The following is an 18365-nucleotide window of genomic DNA, read 5'->3' as shown; positions in this document are numbered from 1 at the left end:
AGAACTAGATAAAATAGCTTTTGATTTCTTTTCTATTTTTTTTGCCTGTACCTTCAGCTTCTTAGCAGCAAATCCAAGGCTTTGACTGTCCTTATAAGAGTTTTATCCTTTTGCAAATTCAAAGTCTGCAGTATTTTCTTCTTCCTAGCATGATAACAGAGTACATCTTTGCATGTTGTGTTACTAATATTTATTATGTTATGTTTAACAAAATTCTGTAATTTAATCCATATTTCTTGAGACAATGTTTAGGTTTATTTCATATCTTTCAAAACAGAAAAATGGGAGATTTGGGCTTTGCTTCTTTTCCTAAAAATACTAGAGGCATTTTAGACTCATCCTTGAAATTCAGGGTCAGTTCCCTTTCTCTATTTTCCCATTATTCTCTGCTTTGGGCAATGCTAGCAATACAGGAGTTGGTCCAGTTTATCATCATTATCCTCAGTTTTGTTAGTTTAGTTTGGGGCAAAAAAAGTCAAAATCCCTCCAGCCCTAAGCAAACATGTTCTGCACTAGTCTTTAAATTAGATCATCTACTATATTTCTCCACTCCTCCATCTTGGCACGGCAGGCCAGATGAGACAAGATCTCAACGTAGCCTGTCTTTGTTAAGTTTGGACATGAAGCACATGTGCTCTTTGCTATCTGCCAGTGAAGGAAGAGCCTTCCCAAGTTTTCGCCATGTTTGATTTGGGGGTATCCTCCAGAGTTCAGTATGATCTGTTTTGTCATCTAAGGCCCTATAAGTCTGATCTTCCACAGTCATCAAACATTTCTCAGGCGTATATTCAAGCCCACTTTTCTGAATCATTCTACTGGAAAAGAGGGGAAGAATGTGCTCATATGGGTAATAAGATTCATTTGCCTACAAGTCCTCTAGGTTTGCTGGCATATTTTCTTCTTAGGAGAGAGAGTGATTTGATACAGCAACTTAATCCTGTCTTAAACTACGTATGAGCTGCTGATAGGAACGTAAAGAGGCTCAGCATCCTCCCAAAAAAGAATCCCATCTAGGAAAAATACCACATCAGGGAGAAAAAGGCTTTTTTGCTTGCAGCAAATACAAAATTCAAAATGAAAAGAGAATTTGCTTGAAAATACAAAAAACTCCTGGAACCCAAAAGGGCCACAGCTATATCTGCATTGTATCCTGCTGTAGGCAAATTCTCCCATTGACCTCTAGAAATCACCTTTGCACCAAATATATTGTGACCTTTACATAGAAAGTTCTAGAAAGTCACTTGCATCTGTTCTAGAACAGACCTTTCCTATACCTAAAATCAGGACCTGAAAATTTAAATTCTCCTGCTGTTAGTCAAGAGAGGTTCAGCACTTTTTTTTAACCTTCTCTTTTTTTTTTTTAAGGGAAAATTAACTCTTTACAGAGCATACGGGCCTTTTTTGGAAGAAAAATATGCCCATAGTTACTGTCAAGCTGAGTAACAAGTTAAGAACCAAGGTGACATTCCAGATTCAGCCAGAAAATGTAATCAAGGCTACTATATACTGAGGAAGCAGCCTATAGTCTGTTGGCTTAGAGGTGCCCCAGTTCAATTTCCTGAGACCTCCTTCTTGACCATACTCTACTATCTGTCACGTTGAAAATCTGGGCTGTACTAGACAGGTCTCATGAAGCTGTAGCAAGGACCAAATACAAAATCTTTTGTACAAGGGGATATTTCTTCAGCCTTCCTGAATCTGATGACATAGCTGGAATTGGCCAGAGTTATATTGGAAAATCCAGTAGAACTCCTTCAGATAGTTAAAAAGACTCAGTTGTGGAAATTTACTTCTTCCTGGGTTTATGTAAGATCATAAATAGCAGTCTCAAGAAACTAAGGTTGGAAATCATCTCACTTAACTTCAGATGTCCAAGGTGTAGTTATGAATATCTAAGCTAGTTGTCTTTGGGAGTCTTAACTGTCAATTAAAGAGAAAGGCACTTTCTGGATGGAATTTATGTCATTCAAACATGAGATTTCTTCTCATCCAAAGATGGCATTGCAAGTAGATGTGAACTTTTCATGAAATCCACCCTAAGTGTTTCAGTTTATTTTAAAGGAATTCTTTAATCTTGACTGAAGACATACCAGCATTGCTTCTTAACCTGCAATGATGTTGCAAACAAGGGCCAGTCCACCTCTCTCTTAGGTCATTCAGTATTAGAAAAGTTTCTCAGGACAACCTGCCTAGCCAGCTCAGTTCAGTCAACTTGCCTTCTTTATCATTGATTTTCCTGAAGTGCCTGAGGAACTCACAGTGTATTATCTTCATATGAAATATTTCTTTCCTAATGCAATTACAAGCACATTAATAAAGACAGCTTCTGGATATCTTGTATCTGAAAGCAGGAGTTTTACTAGACAATAAAAAAGGAAAGCACGTGCCATATGCTGGAAAATGGAAAAAGTAATAAAAATTCACATCAATAAAACTGAGCAGCTGAAACAGATGTCATCATCCTTAGCCCCCTTTTATCCTAAGATTACGATCAGGGAAAGTGCTAAATGTCCTATAGTAACTCAGTAAAAATTATATTCCTGAAGCTTGTGACACTGCAAATAAATTAGTTTCAAAGGGATTTCAAGTTCCACGACAGGATGTTTTTGAAAACTGACCTCAAGTACCCCAAAAATCTGTGAAGTTGCCACCTCCTCAGCTCTCACCTCCTACGGGCTCAGCCCTCAGTCCCCTACGTAGACATCCTTTGGAAGGAAGCTGCTTCGAGTGGCGTTCCCTGAATAGTTAACTGCACAAGTTTTTAAGAGAAAAATCCTCTTTGTCTTTTACATGACTTTGTTCTCTCTCTCTCTCCATACGCCCCTCCAGCATCCGTCTTTCCAGGATAATTCTGTTGGATGCTTCTCTGGGGGCTTCATAGTAGGCCATGCGTATATTTAACACATCTATAAAGACTGTTACAGTTTAGAGTTTATCCCTAATTCAGTAATTATTCTTCAGTGCTATGTGTGATTTCAGAAGCGTTCATCATTTGAGTTGTTTTGAGGGTATAAAAAGGAGCAGTACAAAGCATTTCCAAACTGCCTCTAGTACTCAACTAGATGAGAGGCAGAACCCAAATATCGCAGGCAGGATGACAGGTTAGTCCCAGGAGCTGAACTATTTCACTCGTTCTTCATTGTCAACAGCTGACTGCGGTCTGTTAAAATGACCAGACTGAATCAAAAGTAAATGAGGACTGTACTCCAAAAGTGAATATAATCTCAAATCTCACAGCAAGATGCTCTCTGACCAGTCACTGTCTCAGTTTGATGCAGTTTCTGCATTGTTTAGAAGAAAATGAATTGATGTGAATTAAAGTGCATTACAAGTGTAGGCTAGAGAGGGATGGCTGGTGACCAAGATTTATTTTTTTGTCACTAGACTATTTCAGAAGATGCATGTATCATATAAAAACTCATATGATGGATTAAATTCCTGTTTTAAAGGAAGACTATCCTGCATTTAATGAAATTTGCCTCAAGTGGGTGTATTTGCGGAACACCATTTAATGCCCTGCAAACACTGCACTAAGCCAACTGGGGAAAGACATTTAAAAGATCTATTTTTAATCCTCCTATTATTTTACTTCTTGGAAGTTTAAAAGACAGGGTTTCTTTGGAAGTGTATGCCAATTGACAGCATATAATTTTTTGATTGCTCATTAAGATGGTTATTAAGCATCTTGAAGTGCAGGCTTTCATTCTGCTTCTCATGGTTATCAGTATGAAACATTCTCTTTGTAAAGTGCATACTGTCCCATGGCTAGCTGCATTTCAGCAGAGATTTCCTCACACAAATCTGGAAACTCTCCTCTTCAAAGGATATTTTTTTCAGAGTTGGTTTTCATGGTGCAGTTTTGCTCCAGTAAATCCATTTAAAACTTTAATTGGGAGATGGCATCTTTCTCTTCTTGACTAACTTTTTTAAAAAAAAATCTGAATATATGATCAATGTCCATACACCTTGGCATTGCTTAAATGTCAAGGACAATTACACTTTTTCCAGCAATCAGGGTAGTGTTAAATATATAACAATGAGAACAATATGCAGTTTGGGTCTGCAGAAGGAAGGTAGGGAAGAAGCAGTGTTTCTATCCACCATAAATCACAGCAGATTCGATGGCAGTGTTTCACTAGAGAACCCCAACTGCATCTGTTAGGCTTAGAGCTATATATACATATATATTTATTCAGTGTAGAGGAGTGTGATGGCACGGTTCTTTTAGATCACTTGACAAGCAGAGGGAGTTCACCAGTTCTGCCATTCCTTTGCATAGATCGCCTGGATCCTTACTCCTCCTTCCCCTTTCTTCTCTTCATCCCTGAATGTACCCCAAGGTAGATATGGACAAAGCAATGCTTTTTCTATTTTACACATTCTTTTTAATAGCTAGTGCAAGAGGGAGAGGGAAGTGAGGCTTTCTCCATGTTAAGGAGTTCAGGGACTGTGACTTCGCTCTGCTCACCTGCAGTGATCTTCCCAAATCTGCAGCTTCTTGGAATGCCCAAACCTTTTTCCTTTCACTAAATGCATGGCTGTTTATAAGAGTAATTCTGGTTGTGGGTCAGCATCAAGGTGCAAGAATTGGTGTTAGAACAAGGAAACTGTCCCGTCCACTTCTCTGCCCCTACCCCTGCGATGAGAGCCATTTGGGGATAATACAGCAGCCATTCAAAAAAATTATTGCCCGAGAACTAAGTTGATGGAATGGATATTTTCCTACCTGTGGGTCTAATCCCCAAAGGTCTGAGCAGCTCTTCGAAAAAAGTTTTATTAGCAGTGGGGGTTGAAAGCATTTTTCATTTTGCAGGACTGGGTTGTCGGAGAACATAGCTAGCAGAATTGTATGGCTGTGTAATTAATACACCTTAAGAGTTCTTTTGTCAGCAGTGTTGTGTTCCCCCTCTCCCTGTCCCCAGCCTCCAAAAATTTCAGGCTGAACTCATAATAAATTCCACTTTATAGCTGAGTGAGTAGAAGCAGCTTAGCAGCAGGGAGTGTATGCTTTACTTCAGAACATAATGACTGGTTCTAATTTATAAACTATAGCTGTGGCTGAGAAATCCTGTAACCCTTTAATCTCAAAATATTTATGGCTTTCTCTTACTTTTTAATAGATTTTTTCTTTTTCCTTTTTTTCTTTTACCTGAGACTCAAGAGGATTTTTTTCACTGCTGTATCATTCAGTGTGTGACAGAATAAGGAGATATTAGTTTCAGAATAGTGCTTTGTGAGGGTTTTTTTTAATGGAAAGGAATTTATGATGTGTATCCTGTCAGATCTATTTAAATAATTCCTAAAAGACTAGTAGAATTTGACCTTTGCTGTCAGTAATTATCATTGTCCTTGAAATTAACATAACAAATCGCTATTTGCATTTTTTAAATTGATTATAAATGTCATTTTTAAAGACTCAGTTGACAGTCTTTGCACCCATGAGCATTGGTGAGAATTTCCTGAAAATAGAATTTGCAGAATCAAACCATCTTAAAATGATTTTTATGCAAAAAGATAATTGTGCTTGTTCGTTACACAAACTACAAGGGCACACATCTTAAGGGCTTATAGCCATTTGATTCTTTTTATAGGCTCAGTTATGGTTCACTTAAATATACTGCTGGATTTTTTTTTTTTTTTGCAGTGCATTTTAATGATATCTGCTTTCCAATATACAAACTGTGCTTTGAAATATAAATGAGTTGCGAACAAAGAAGTATCAGTAGATATACTGTGTATGCATAAGGCAGGCCATTAAGATGGATGCCAGTAAACAGATATGCCCACTTTTAGGTACATTTTCAATAGAAATTTTCCAGAGATGGCTAATTTAATTGTATTTTTGTGCAACAATTAGGAGGGAATTACGATAGTTCTTTCGACGCGGAGAAGGGAGTGGGCACTATTGTCATTGCAAAGCCCTTGGATGCAGAGCAGAGGTCAATATATAATATGACTGTGGAGGTCACCGATGGAACAAACATTGCCACGACTCAGGTAGAATATCACATTCCTTTTCTGGCAAGTTTTTCATTTGTTAGCGGAATGTATATGCTATAAAAATAATAATTTTGCCATTCAAATCAAACCTCATCCTTAGAGACCATTATTAACTGATGCAGGGGGTATTTTTCAGACCTTTCCATCTGTTTCTAAAGAATTGGCTGTTGAATGTTTCAAAGTGGTATTTCTTCTTTTGTCCTCTTCTTGCTCACACAAAAGTAATTCTCCTTCCTCCAGCTGAGAGAGTCCATATCACAGGCAGCCAAGCTTAGATTTTGACAATTGTATTACCTAGTAATGGTCCAAAATACAATAGTGATTCTGTGGTGTTGGCGAATATTATTATTGATTTTATTAAATGGAATTTATACCTCTCATCCTCCCAGGACCCAAATGTGGGACACTAGATCAATTGTTCAGAGAGGAAATTGTTCGGAGCGGAAACTTAAAATTCAAAGGCTCTTTCCTTTAGTGTCACTGCTTGTAATTACATTGTCTTTTGGGGACAGCCCCAGTGAAGCCCAGCAACCTAGGCTTAGGTATCAGGGTCAGTAACATTGAGCAATTAAAAAGTTGGGTCAAATAAACGTGAAGTGCTGGGATAACACAGGCTGTGACACATCCTTGTTGGAGAGCTCCTGCCAGAGAGCCTGGGTTTCCCTTGCGTGGGTCCCATCTGTGGGAGGTAGTTGGCACATTTGCCCATTTTGCCCCAATCTAGAGTCAGAACGTGGTCAGGGTGCACACACGGGGTCAGGGGCTCAGCAGTCCAGGTGGCACCGGGGAAACTCCAAAGGGCAAAATCCTTCAATACAAGGTAGAGCTGTGAGGTACGAATTAGCTAGGGCCAGAGATCCTACATCAGAGTTAGTGCCTGAGTGTAAAGTGAGCCTAAAGCCCGAATATTATTTGACACATAAGGAAAAATGCATACTAGTTCAAAAAGCCTGTGCGCAGCCTCAAATCTCTGATTAAATACGACCTGTAAAGGAGAGGAAAATATGGGTTTGAGATGTTATTTGCTTCTTTATAAGACAGCAAGAAAGCCTCAATTTTTTTTTATGTACATATATGTATATACGCACACACAGATGATTCAGTTTTACCTTGCCTTTTTGTTCAAATGATTCAGATATAAATCTGTATTCAGAGTCACAACCCTGAAGTTCCTAAGAGACTGTGAAATCATTGAGTGTTTTCTGAATCTGAATTCCTGTTTTTCACCAGCCCTAAAATCTCTATCTAATTATTGCTATACCTGATCTGATAACTTGTCTTGATAATCCACTCTTGTTAAGAAAACATCAGTTGATAGAAAATTAAGTGATAGAGAATCTACTATTTTCCCAGTTAGTTCGTTTAAGTAATTAATTGCCTCTCCACTAAAACTATCCCTTATTTTTTAACTTGATTATATCTGGTGTGTATTCCCTGTTATGCCTTTCTCTGCTCGATTAAAGAGCTCCTTACAAACCGGTATTTTCTCCCCAGGAAGGCACTCACTCAGAGTAATCAAATCACCTCTCAGTCTTCTGGTAGACGAGCTAAGCAGACTGACTGACCTCTTTCCAGTCGCTTTCCAGAAGGTGTTCTCTTCAGCCCTTGAGTAGTTTTTTGTTTGTTTTTCTTTAAAATCTTGGCAACACTGTCAGTCTGCATTTCAGAAGAGGGGTGTTGAATCCCTAACACAGCATTTTTTCTTGCAAACATTTCAGCTAAACAAATATTAAAAAACACAGAGAACTTCGATTTGATGAATACAAATAATGTCTAGTCTCATGGAAATTCTGTTTCTTGTACTTGCTGCTTATGATTTAATAAACTATTCCCTATGCCAGTCCTCAAAAGTTTTTCTGATAGAAAAACTACATTTTTAATTAAAACATATGGTAAAAACATATTTCAGTAAAGCTGTTGCATTCTAAAAGAAGCCTCAGCATTCTTTGTAACAGCGATGTGACCTATTTAAAAATGTAAGACAGTCATTTAACATTCTAATAATATATCCCTAGATAATCAGTGATGGGTATAAACCCTTCTGTCCTCCACTTCCCACTCTCTACACTGATACCATTTGAGGATTTAATTGTGGCCAGAGAAACATCTGAGAATGTGTCTCTCTAACTTTTCACAGCAGAGATGTCGGAAATGATCATTGTCTCGAAGCTGCCGGAATGATGGCCTAATTATCCCTGCTTGTTCCAAAATATTTTTGTATTTTTGACTGTACTTCGGTGCCTTCCGTGACCATATTCATCTTCATTTCCTTTTAGAACAGTACGAAAAAATCAAACTGATACGTTAAGTAAAACATGTCATAGGAAGTGTCAAAAAAGCATCTACTGATGGCCTTATTCTGAGTTCTAGTAAAATGATATTGTGAGTATTTTGTCTCATGTGCATAGTACCACCTGCAGTTTTAATTATAGCTGCAAAAAGATATGGTAGAAGAGGAAGTGAGGAGAAAGCAAAACTATAAAACCTGTATAAAAATAAAATAATAGAAAGCCCCCCAAAGTGCAGTGGTTTTTTATGGAACAGCTGATCTACATCATGCCAAGTGGAACAGTCCTCCTTTTTTATTCCACCACACCTGTTTTCCCTTTCTCTGGCCTTTTGTCTATTACACAGTTGGAGGTGGTAAAATACAATGTAAAATGCCAAAGATTTTTGCTTCAGTAATATGATCACTAGCGAGGACTTGTGTAAGTTCTCCAGCAGTGTGCCTGCATGCCTTGAATTCTGATAAAGCGTTCACTTCCTCCACGCCTTACTGCACACGTGCTTCACTACCGTACCCTAAGAGGAGGGCAATCATACTGATTTAAAAGTTACATCTGTTGGATTAGCAGTTTGCTGTTGTGAAGACAGACAAAAGAAAAGAAGAAAAACTTAAGCATTTTAAAACAATCTCAAGCTTCAAAAGCCCGTTTGGGACAGAGGGGATCAGGAAGGGATCGCCTGTTTGCAGGCGTGAACGCAGCCTCCGGGTGGGAGCTGAGAGCAGCAGTGCTTGCAGAGCTGCTCCCACCCACCCTGCTGCCCGTGCAGCTCGCCTCCCACCACCCTGCGGTCCAGACAGGATGGGGGTGATGGGCAAGGGCAGAGCGGGGAAGAGAAGACGAAATGTTGATTCATTTGATTTATATATCGGAGTGTGAAGCACCTGTCCCAACTGATTAACTTCTAGGAAGGCTAAGTCAGGAATAAGTCAGTGAGAGCTTTTGTTTTTTCCCTTAGCTTAATTCATCATTGCTCAAGGCCATGTGGTAATTTATGAAAGGCTGCACTTGTACGTTGGCTCTAAATCCCTGCGAAACATGATTCCTGCAGCTGCCAGCCGAGCTGTTGGCCTTGGGGAGGGGACGGGGCGGCTGCTGCCCGCACGTTCGAGTGAAGCCGAGAAGGCAGCGCGGTGCAGAAACCTCTGCTCCTAGCCGCTGGCCACGACATTCGTCCTGGATGCAAAAGGATCTTTTGCCCTTGCTTGAGCAGAGCAAAGGACCTCCCAGCGAGAAACTGATGTACTGGTATCTGAACCCCCATTCCTGCTACAACACTGACTAACTTTGACTAAATAATGTTCGAGATTCTCTTGGTCGTGAGTCAAGTTTATAACAAAGGCTCCTATTTTTGCACTGTACAACTCAGATCCTTTATGTCCAAGTTCAACATAGGAGTAGCATTTATTTCTTTGTAGACCCTACTGCCTACTGTTGAGCTTTGCTAAAATACCCACAAAAGCACAATACAGTGGGGAACAATCATCTAAGCAACAATATTTTCTCTTTATTGAGAATCTTGTACTAGCTGACAGTTGTTTTTGAAGAGCCAACTCCTGGAGTCATAGAATTATATGAAAAAGGCAGTTTTCTGTCTTGCTTACTTTCTTGCTTTCTTGTAGTTTCTCATCGTCCTAATCGTTATAAAGAGATCCCTTTAAAATGTGAATCCTGATGGTTCCAAACTAGAAGGCAAAAAGTGCCTCAATTTTAGTCGTTATGAAACCATCTCACGCTTTCCAGGTGGAGGCAATTCACTGTTTTGAACATTCAGCTGGGAACATTCACTTTCCTGTGAAAAGTGTTTGAGATCAATACATTGCTGCTCGCAGTACTTTCAGCCAGAGCCAAATAGTCTTCAGGTTGAAAGTGCATAAGGGAGAAGTTACCATTCATTGCCCTTTTCTGTCTCTCTTTGCAGAAAGCTATGGGGTTTTATTTATTCTTTCTGCTCAGGATTGACCTTTAGCTGCAAATTTCAGGATATAGAACTTGGTCTCAGTTACTTGGTTTCACTTTTCAGAGAGTATGTTTTCTTTAGAAGATTGTTCCTTAAAAAAGAAGAGTTGATTAATTGCACTGATTAACTGAGTGGTGAGAAGTTCTCCTTAAAGGACCATGGTCAGACTCTAGATGAGACATTAGAATCCCCATGTGCACATTGGAGACATATTTGCTGTGAAACTTGGTCCTTCGATGGGTTTCCAGCTATTAAGCAAACAGCCCTCAGACGAGTCCGCTATTTTGCCTGCACTTCTCCAGTAAAATGGGAATATACAGAGCCGCAGCCAAGACATCGGCTGCGCTTGAAGAAGTCGCTGCTCTGAAGAGGGAAGTTCTGAGCTGTTCACTGAAGGCCTGTGCCTGCTGCTAGGCCTGACGAGAAGATGTGGTGTTTCAGTTGCATTTTTCACTTTTCCTCAGGGCCGTATTTCTTCCAAACTAGAACCAGTCCATTCTGCAATTTTACTTCTGACCCATCCAGCAGTCTCAGCAATGCCTTGCCTGTGAAACAAAGATTTTTTTCTCCCCATTTTAACATAACACAGGGACACATTGAAGTATAAATAACAGGCCACTGAGGCTGGTAGGGGAACTATTTGCATTTTTATGGTAAGTTTGGGGCTGGGGGGAGAAAAACTTGTCAGGATGTAGCAAATAAAGCTGTGTGGTAACACTGTTGAAAGCAATATTAAATCAAAATAGGTTTTCAAAACCGGTACAAAAGCTAACCTGAGTTTAAGCAATTCAGGCATTTAATAGGTTGTACTACAACACTATGCCCAGACCAAGCAATTAGCCAAGCTGATTCTTCCAGCTTCAAATGTCTATAAAGCAGCTCCTGGCATTTATCCAGTTTTTACTCAAATACGTTTGTGCCTAAACCAAAGGTATTTGTGATGGGCAACATTAAAAACAGCTTTGGAGAGACTTCCTGCATTAGGTTTTGGACTGCTTTGATTTGATTGTATTTCTCTAGGCCTTTCACTTACAATTTTGAATACAAAGTCTTTGGCAATGCTCTGAGTGTTACTTTGCCTAATTTGTAAGCCTGGAGGCCCATGAATCCTTTATTTGAAACTTGCTTTAACTGTGGGAAATAGGAAGTGAGCAGGGAGAAGCAAATCTTTTATAGTGAGGTGCTTGTTCAGACTATAAATTAGGCACTGCACAATAGAAGCAGAAATAGGCAAGTCTGCCTTGCTGAAGCCCGCGACGTATTGGAAAAGATATGAGCTCTCAAGGATAACTGGGCAGAGATTGCGGTGCTGTAAGTTTGCTTTATGAGCATGGAAAAATGACTTTCTGCTAATGTTTGTCTATGAAAAGTGTTTTAGTCAGTAACCTTGCATAGTCCTCAGCAAAGAGGAATCCCTACTTCACAGCAAACAAACAGCAAACGTTTCCATTTGTCACCTTTCGGAGATGTATTGGTAAACTTTTATAACCTGTCTTTGATTTTGCATGATAGGTATTGTCGCAGCTTAACACGCCAGTCACCTGCACATTAATGAGTGATATTTATGTTTATGTATATTTATGGAATAAATATGAAGAAAGTATGAAAGTAAACATTCACTGTGAGTCTTTGCATCACTTCAGCAGAATAACACTAGATTTTGGATGGTTTGTTTGAAGGACTTGTTACGGGCTGGGTAAGGCGTAAGGCCTCAGGGAGCAGAATCCTGGCCCTTGCAAAGTCAGTGGGAAATTTGCCAGTGGTACCAGGATTTTGTGCCCAAGTTTGGCAACCATTTAATGAATTTGAGCAACTGTCCTCGTATTAACGATCTACTGCAATTCAGCTTGCTTAACTTCCCATATGTTTGCAGAATCAGGTTTTCTATGAGCCTGGTGTTTGTGTCAGTGTAACATTTGTGCTTTATTAAAGAAAAAGATTTCCCCTCTTTCTACATAGCACCTTACTAGAAGTCATCCTGCTGGGCAGGAAATCTTGTACAAAGGGAGGTGGCATTTTAAGATGACCTAATAAAAGGGCGGATGGTTTAAAAATAAGCTTAAGAATGCAATGTTCTGAACCTCTTTCCCAGCTTTGCCACTCCACTTCTCATGTGGTTTTGAGAAGTCATTTAACCTTGTCGCCAGGTATTGCTTTCCATTGTAAAGGATGAGGTTAATAGTCACTTGCTCCTCCAAAATATTCTCAGGATTGAGGGAATAGAATAGCACTACTTAAAATAGCCCTTAAGTTCTGTTTGGTTTTACTTGATATTGTTTCAAGTATCTCCTAAGACTGTTAAATTTTCAAGAGCAGAGTTACGTTTTCTCCTTTTTCATAGCTTGTGTGTTTGACAGAACTCTTTCTATAATCAGTATTCCCTTATATAGTGTGACTTTCCTTTGTCATGAGGGAAAATTGTTCCCTCAGTAGAGGAGAGACCATAACTTTAAAATCTCAGTTGACTCACAGGGATTTTGAGAGGCAGCTGACAAAATTGAAAAATACCTCTAACTCTGTTTTAATAGAGGAAATTCTGAATCAATAGTATCACCTTCATTCGTTAGCATCTCTAAACTATTGTAAGACCTCCAGATGGAAGTGGCTTTTGAAATGCAGAGTATGTAATAAATAGTATGTGTTACAATATGGATCACTTGACAAATCACTAAAACACAGTCATCTCTAGGGAGGATGGGTGCCTGCGACTTAAACAGGCGCTTGAATAGTTTCACAGCACATAGGAAGTGAAAGGGGAAAGAAAAATGTTCTGTTCTTCAGACTACCAGAATAATTTTAAGTGCATAGTTTCCTGGTAAGTTTAATGACCACAGCTGATGAGGACCTCCACTTTTATCTTTCCCCTCTCCAACCCTCCGCTTCCCTGAACACCATCGTGTTCCCTATCCACGTCTCAGGGCATTGGCTTAGGACTTTTTCAGTGGGAAGAAATGCTGCTTCTTGAACCATCACTGTATTTGCTGTAACCTCGTGGCTTTCCCTTGGTCTCTGTTTAGTTCATGCAGCCTGGTGAAGGAGCCATGGCGTGCGCAGTCAGTGCAAGCTTTGTGGTGGACAGCTTTATGCCCTTCTCCGCTTGCACAGTATGCTGGGGGAGTCCAAAAGGCCCTAGGTGTCGGGGAAGTGAACCACACCACTGGCATGGTCATACGCCACATGGGAACAAAACAATATGGCACCACTGGAGCAGTTAAGGCACATATTTTTTTTTGCAAAGTAGTTTGAGCTTGTGCACAGCAATGTTAAAGGCAAACTTGCACATATGAACCTTCCTCCACATTGTAGCCTACTTTGTTCAAGGTTAACTTTGTTGTAACAGTGTCTGCAGAATCAAATAGACTCAGTGTTTTTAATCAAATCCATTTGAAAAGCATTTACTTCTCAGTTAGACTATCTAAAATGATGCATGACAAAGTTTTTGCCCACTGATGAAATAAAAAATAAAATGTGTTTTCATGTTGTCTGCATTAGCAGTGCAGCAGTAAAATAATCTCGCTGTGTTAGAGTGGTACCTGTCAACAACTGGCAGTATTGTCACTGCTAGAGAATATGCCATTAAGTGTTAAATGCTTCTAATCAGATTATCCCCAATTGAGATTCCTTCAGTGTCTCTTCCTTACACTAGCAAAATTTTACGTGGTTGATCACTGCCTCTGTGTAACTCCAAAGCAGAATTGGAATCCTTTATTTTTTCCTCAGGCTTTTTTCCGTATATTGCAACTCATTTCTTCACATCTTTTTCAGATGTGTGTGTGTGTGTGTGAGTTTTTTTCTCTCAGGTCAAAAACACACCTTGATATATTGTATATCAACAATAAAAATATAAAAAGCTACATGACTTTTCATCATTATTATAGGCCCAGCAGTGTGTATTTCCCTCCAATTTTATTGCTATCTGTCCAACACTGAAGCATAACCTAATATAGGTTTCTCTCCGCTTCACTCTGGCGTACCATAATCTGGTGAAAATTAAATCGTATGGAAAGCACAGTTGAAGTCCTGTGCCATTTAACTTGCAGAGCATTTTATTTCAGCTGTCTCTTAAACATTTCCCAGGCTAGTTCATTATGACGGCTGGTTACAGTTGCTCATGTTCCTTCTGGTAATGTGTTCTGCAAACCCTTCCAAATATCATGGAAATCTAAAGTTTAATTTCTCTCTGAGGCCAACATCTGTTTGTGCAATATTGTAGTATAGGTATAATTGTATTTTTCTTCTCCTAAAAAAGCATGGTTGGACAGGGCTCGATCAAGCAAAGCACTAAACTACTTAAAAAAAAGCCAGGCACCTTTCAAACAACAGAAAATATCTTGAAAGATAGGTCAAGTCACCTTATCCTAGGGAAGAGTCTAGGACACAGCATTTCCCAACCAGTTCATTGGGCTATTGCTTATTTTGAAACCTTTGAATACAAGGATTGTTCCATTTCATTCTTTGTAAAATTTTGTGTGTGCTCACCAAATATTACTACCCCTAACATAGCCTAAAATGTAATGGCAACTTCAAGTCTCTACTGCTGATGTGATTTAATGTTGCTAGTATATCAAAACATAATGTACGGGGCAGAAAACAGCACAAGATTTAACTGACTCTTGATGGTATAAGAAACAGATTTAGGTAACATGAAAAGGCTTGTTTTATAGCCTTATTAACAGAGAGGGGAAAAGGAAATCCCACAATAGCTGTAGAAGTCCCTTGTAACTCACACAGTGATTGAAGAGTTGAATATTCCCTATTATTATTGTAGGTATGCTTTCTAATCTATACATACTGAAAATCTCCTGTATGGACTTCTTTGCCATATTCTCTGAGTAGGTCTTATAATTAGGGACATTTTTGCCTCCAAAATGATATATTTGCTATTTCTTTTAATCTAAACAGTAACTATTTAACATTAAATGATGTTTCTGAGTCTCACCATACAGAAACATAACATCATGTACAGTCATTTAAAGTAAATTATATTTCTCCAGGTGTCTATTCAGTAGTCTGACTAGATTTCAATAACTTCACATGTTTTTCTTTCATTAACTGTAGGTTCTTATCAAAGTGTTGGATAACAATGATAATGGCCCAGAATTCTCTCACCCAAGTTACGATGTCACCATTTCAGAGGACATCCTCCCTGATACTGAAATTCTGCAAATTGAAGCTATAGACAGAGATGAGAAAAATAAGTTGAGCTACACTATTCACAGCAGCATCGATGCAGTCAGCGTGAGAAAATTCAGAATTGATCCCAACACTGGGGTGCTCTATACCGCTGAGAGGTTGGACCATGAAGCTCAAGATAAACACATCCTTAATGTCATGGTAAGAATGCAATGTTCACTTGGCTCAGAACAGTCTTTGCTGTTTCAGGTGCGTATGTGCCTTAGGACTTCCAGTGCAGTAAGCAGTCATTGATTTCATCTTGCCTGCACTGCTGTGTATTTATTTTACATTTTTTATTTAGGCTCTTATTATCATATAATCTCTTGGCATCTGGTCATCTCCTACAAGGTAACTTTTAGAATTTCTGGAGAGAGAGACCGAAAATTATTTGAGAAGTTATTCACAGGAAGATAACCACTTTCATGTCATAGAGAATGCTAGAGCCCTTGCAAACAGAAGTCTGATTTATAGTTTACTTTTACAGTTGTATTTCAGGATATAAGCTATTGCTACACAAAAGAGCTTTCAGATACTTTCCAAATGTTTGAGTATGCAAAAAATTAATTACCATTTTTTTATTCAATGTGCCTAAATTGCAAAATATAAGTTACTCTGTTTTCAAGTGAAGGTTGTATATTATGAAGTGGAGGTTAGTGGAAGAAAAAGTCTGTCACTGTAGTCTGCTATTTTCTTTAACCACGTAAGAGCCCTGTGGAAAAGATCTCTGAAGGAACAGCTCATGACTTACTAGGTACAGGGCCAGCTTTAGGCCGAGGGAGGCCAGGGATCAGAGAGCCCCTGTGCCCTCCAGCAAGCAGGAGCTGACCGGAGCATCAGAGTGCAGTGTAGCGAGCTGCAAGTCCTTTGGCGAGCAGGAGGTAAGGAGAAGTACAAGCCTAGCCACAGAGAGATAGGGCTGATGGAGGCCAGGTGCTTGCATTTGATCTCCATGTGATGCAATAGTTTGCTTGCTTCATTTAAGGAGAACCAAGCTTTTGGGCATTGTTCTGTACCTGTTGGCAGGATTGTCAGTGTAGTATGGGAGTGAGAGAGGAGCAATAAATAATACTTCTGTTGGGAGCGCTCAGCACTTCTTAAGATAATTCCTAGTCTATTTACCATTGGTGTCATCATCTTCAGAAAGGTGTGTGCACATACACTGATGAAAAATTCACTGGTAGCTGCAAACACTAGACTGACACATAACTGATCATAGTGGGTAAAGTTTTCCGTAGCTCTTTGAAGGAAGGAGTAATGGGCAACGTTCATTGTGCTGATTTGGTCTTATGCTGTAAAGGAGTGGCAGGACAAATACATGAGTGTGTAGCATGTGTTTAAGAAAAAAAGTGTCTTGCAAACCTCAGACTGAATTTAAGTATCGTGTGGCTGCCAATTTAAAAATCCATGTCTTGATAGTTAGGTGGCATGCATTTTTTCACAACAGAAAAGAAAAAACCTTCTCTAAGCTCTTCCTGTTTCTTGAATCTCACTATGAACCATCACTTGTGTGCACTGTCTTTTAGACTGTGAGTTCTTTGGGACAAACAGACTTTCTTATTATTTCATATTAAAAAGCACTGATAGTATTAGTGGCACTCAGATTATGAAGTTTTAATAGGTTGGTGTCTATATTTAATAGATTGGTATGTGTATTACACACTTTTTCTATAGGTCCGAGATCAAGAATTCCCTTATAGAAGAAACCTGGCCAGAGTCATCATAAATGTGGAGGATTCCAACGATCACAGTCCATACTTCACCAGTCCACTGTATGAGGCCTCGGTATTTGAATCAGCAGCTATTGGATCAGCAGTCTTGCAGGTCACAGCTTTGGACAAAGATAAAGGAGAAAACGCAGAGCTTATCTACACTATTGAAGCAGGTTAGATCAGAGGCTGAAAATGTTGTGTCATGACTCACTATAAACAGAAAAGTGCTATTACCCTTATTAGCACAAGTGAGCTTCTTTGTCCTACCTGCCTCTGTAGAGCTGAACAAAGATGGCACATTCTTGTTAGCTGGTTTTCATTTTTAAGCTACAATACAAAAATCTGTCAGAAGAGGGTTGCTTTCATATTCACTTGAAGGATCCTGAACCTTTTACCTCTAAACCATTCGTGCAAATCCATCACAGAAGTTTGTTACCGAAAACTGTTACCAGTGACTGTTCTCATGTTACTGGCTTCAGTCTAGTACATACTGGATTCTTCATAAATGCCTACCATGACAGCTGGTATGAACTGGTATCTTTGCTGGTATTGCAATCAGAGTAGCACGGAGACTAACATCAGGGTTAGGCTAAAAACTTCTGCCAGCAGAGCAGTAGTAGTTTAGCAGCACAATGTCTCTTAAAACTACTGCATGTCAATAGAAGCCTAAGGGAAGGGACCGTGATAGCAGAATAAAATTGCTTATGCTAGTAGGCTCTGTGTATTTACATTTACCATATAAAGTGTACCAGCAGAAGCGTTTCTCTGCCAGTATATCAGCAAGGTCATGGGAAATTTGCATTATCCTTGTCACACAGGCAAGCAAATGTAGCTTTCTCTTGCTTCTGTGGATCTGAAGTTAGGAATTATTTTTGACATAAACCAGAGCATATGTACAAGAGGGGTGCCTGGAAAAAAGAGAGAAGGCAATGGAGATTTGTAACCTTTAGGTTGCTTTAATGTTGCATTTCTACTGTATGTTTTTCAGTAATATGAATCTTTCCATTATAATAATGACAAAACTTAGAACCTACATTGCCCTGAAAAAAAGTTTCATATGCTGCAGCTTGTCCCAGTATTAATCAGATCACAAGCCTTTCCCATCTGCCCTCATCCTGCAGGCTCATTGTTTATCCTTACACTTACCTCTTCACTTCAACAAGGCTAGAACAGTTCGTAATTGTTTAGAATCTCCATTTTTCTCATCTTTATAGAACAAACCTGAAGCATACTTCA

The 18365-nt window shown here is 39.2% G+C and overlaps 1 protein-coding gene across 9 annotated transcripts in view; it reads left to right on the top strand.

Moving 5' to 3' along the window:
• The window catches only part of FAT3 (FAT atypical cadherin 3), a 422304-nt gene that overhangs the window by 317917 nt on the left and 86022 nt on the right, over window positions 1–18365 (top strand). For all 9 annotated transcript variants that reach the window (XM_064505138.1, XM_064505137.1, XM_026109215.2 and 6 more), the window contains 3 exons: window positions 5858–5997; window positions 15304–15579; window positions 17092–17302. In XM_064505138.1, coding sequence (XP_064361208.1) covers window positions 5858–5997; window positions 15304–15579; window positions 17092–17302 — 627 coding nt within the window. The remainder of the gene's footprint in view (window positions 1–5857; window positions 5998–15303; window positions 15580–17091; window positions 17303–18365) is intronic.

This window comes from Dromaius novaehollandiae, chromosome 1 (assembly GCF_036370855.1).
Source record: "Dromaius novaehollandiae isolate bDroNov1 chromosome 1, bDroNov1.hap1, whole genome shotgun sequence".
NCBI lineage: Eukaryota > Metazoa > Chordata > Aves > Casuariiformes > Dromaiidae > Dromaius > Dromaius novaehollandiae.
The sequence above is the reverse complement of the archived record's forward strand: the minus strand, read 5'-3'. Positions and strand labels throughout refer to the sequence as shown.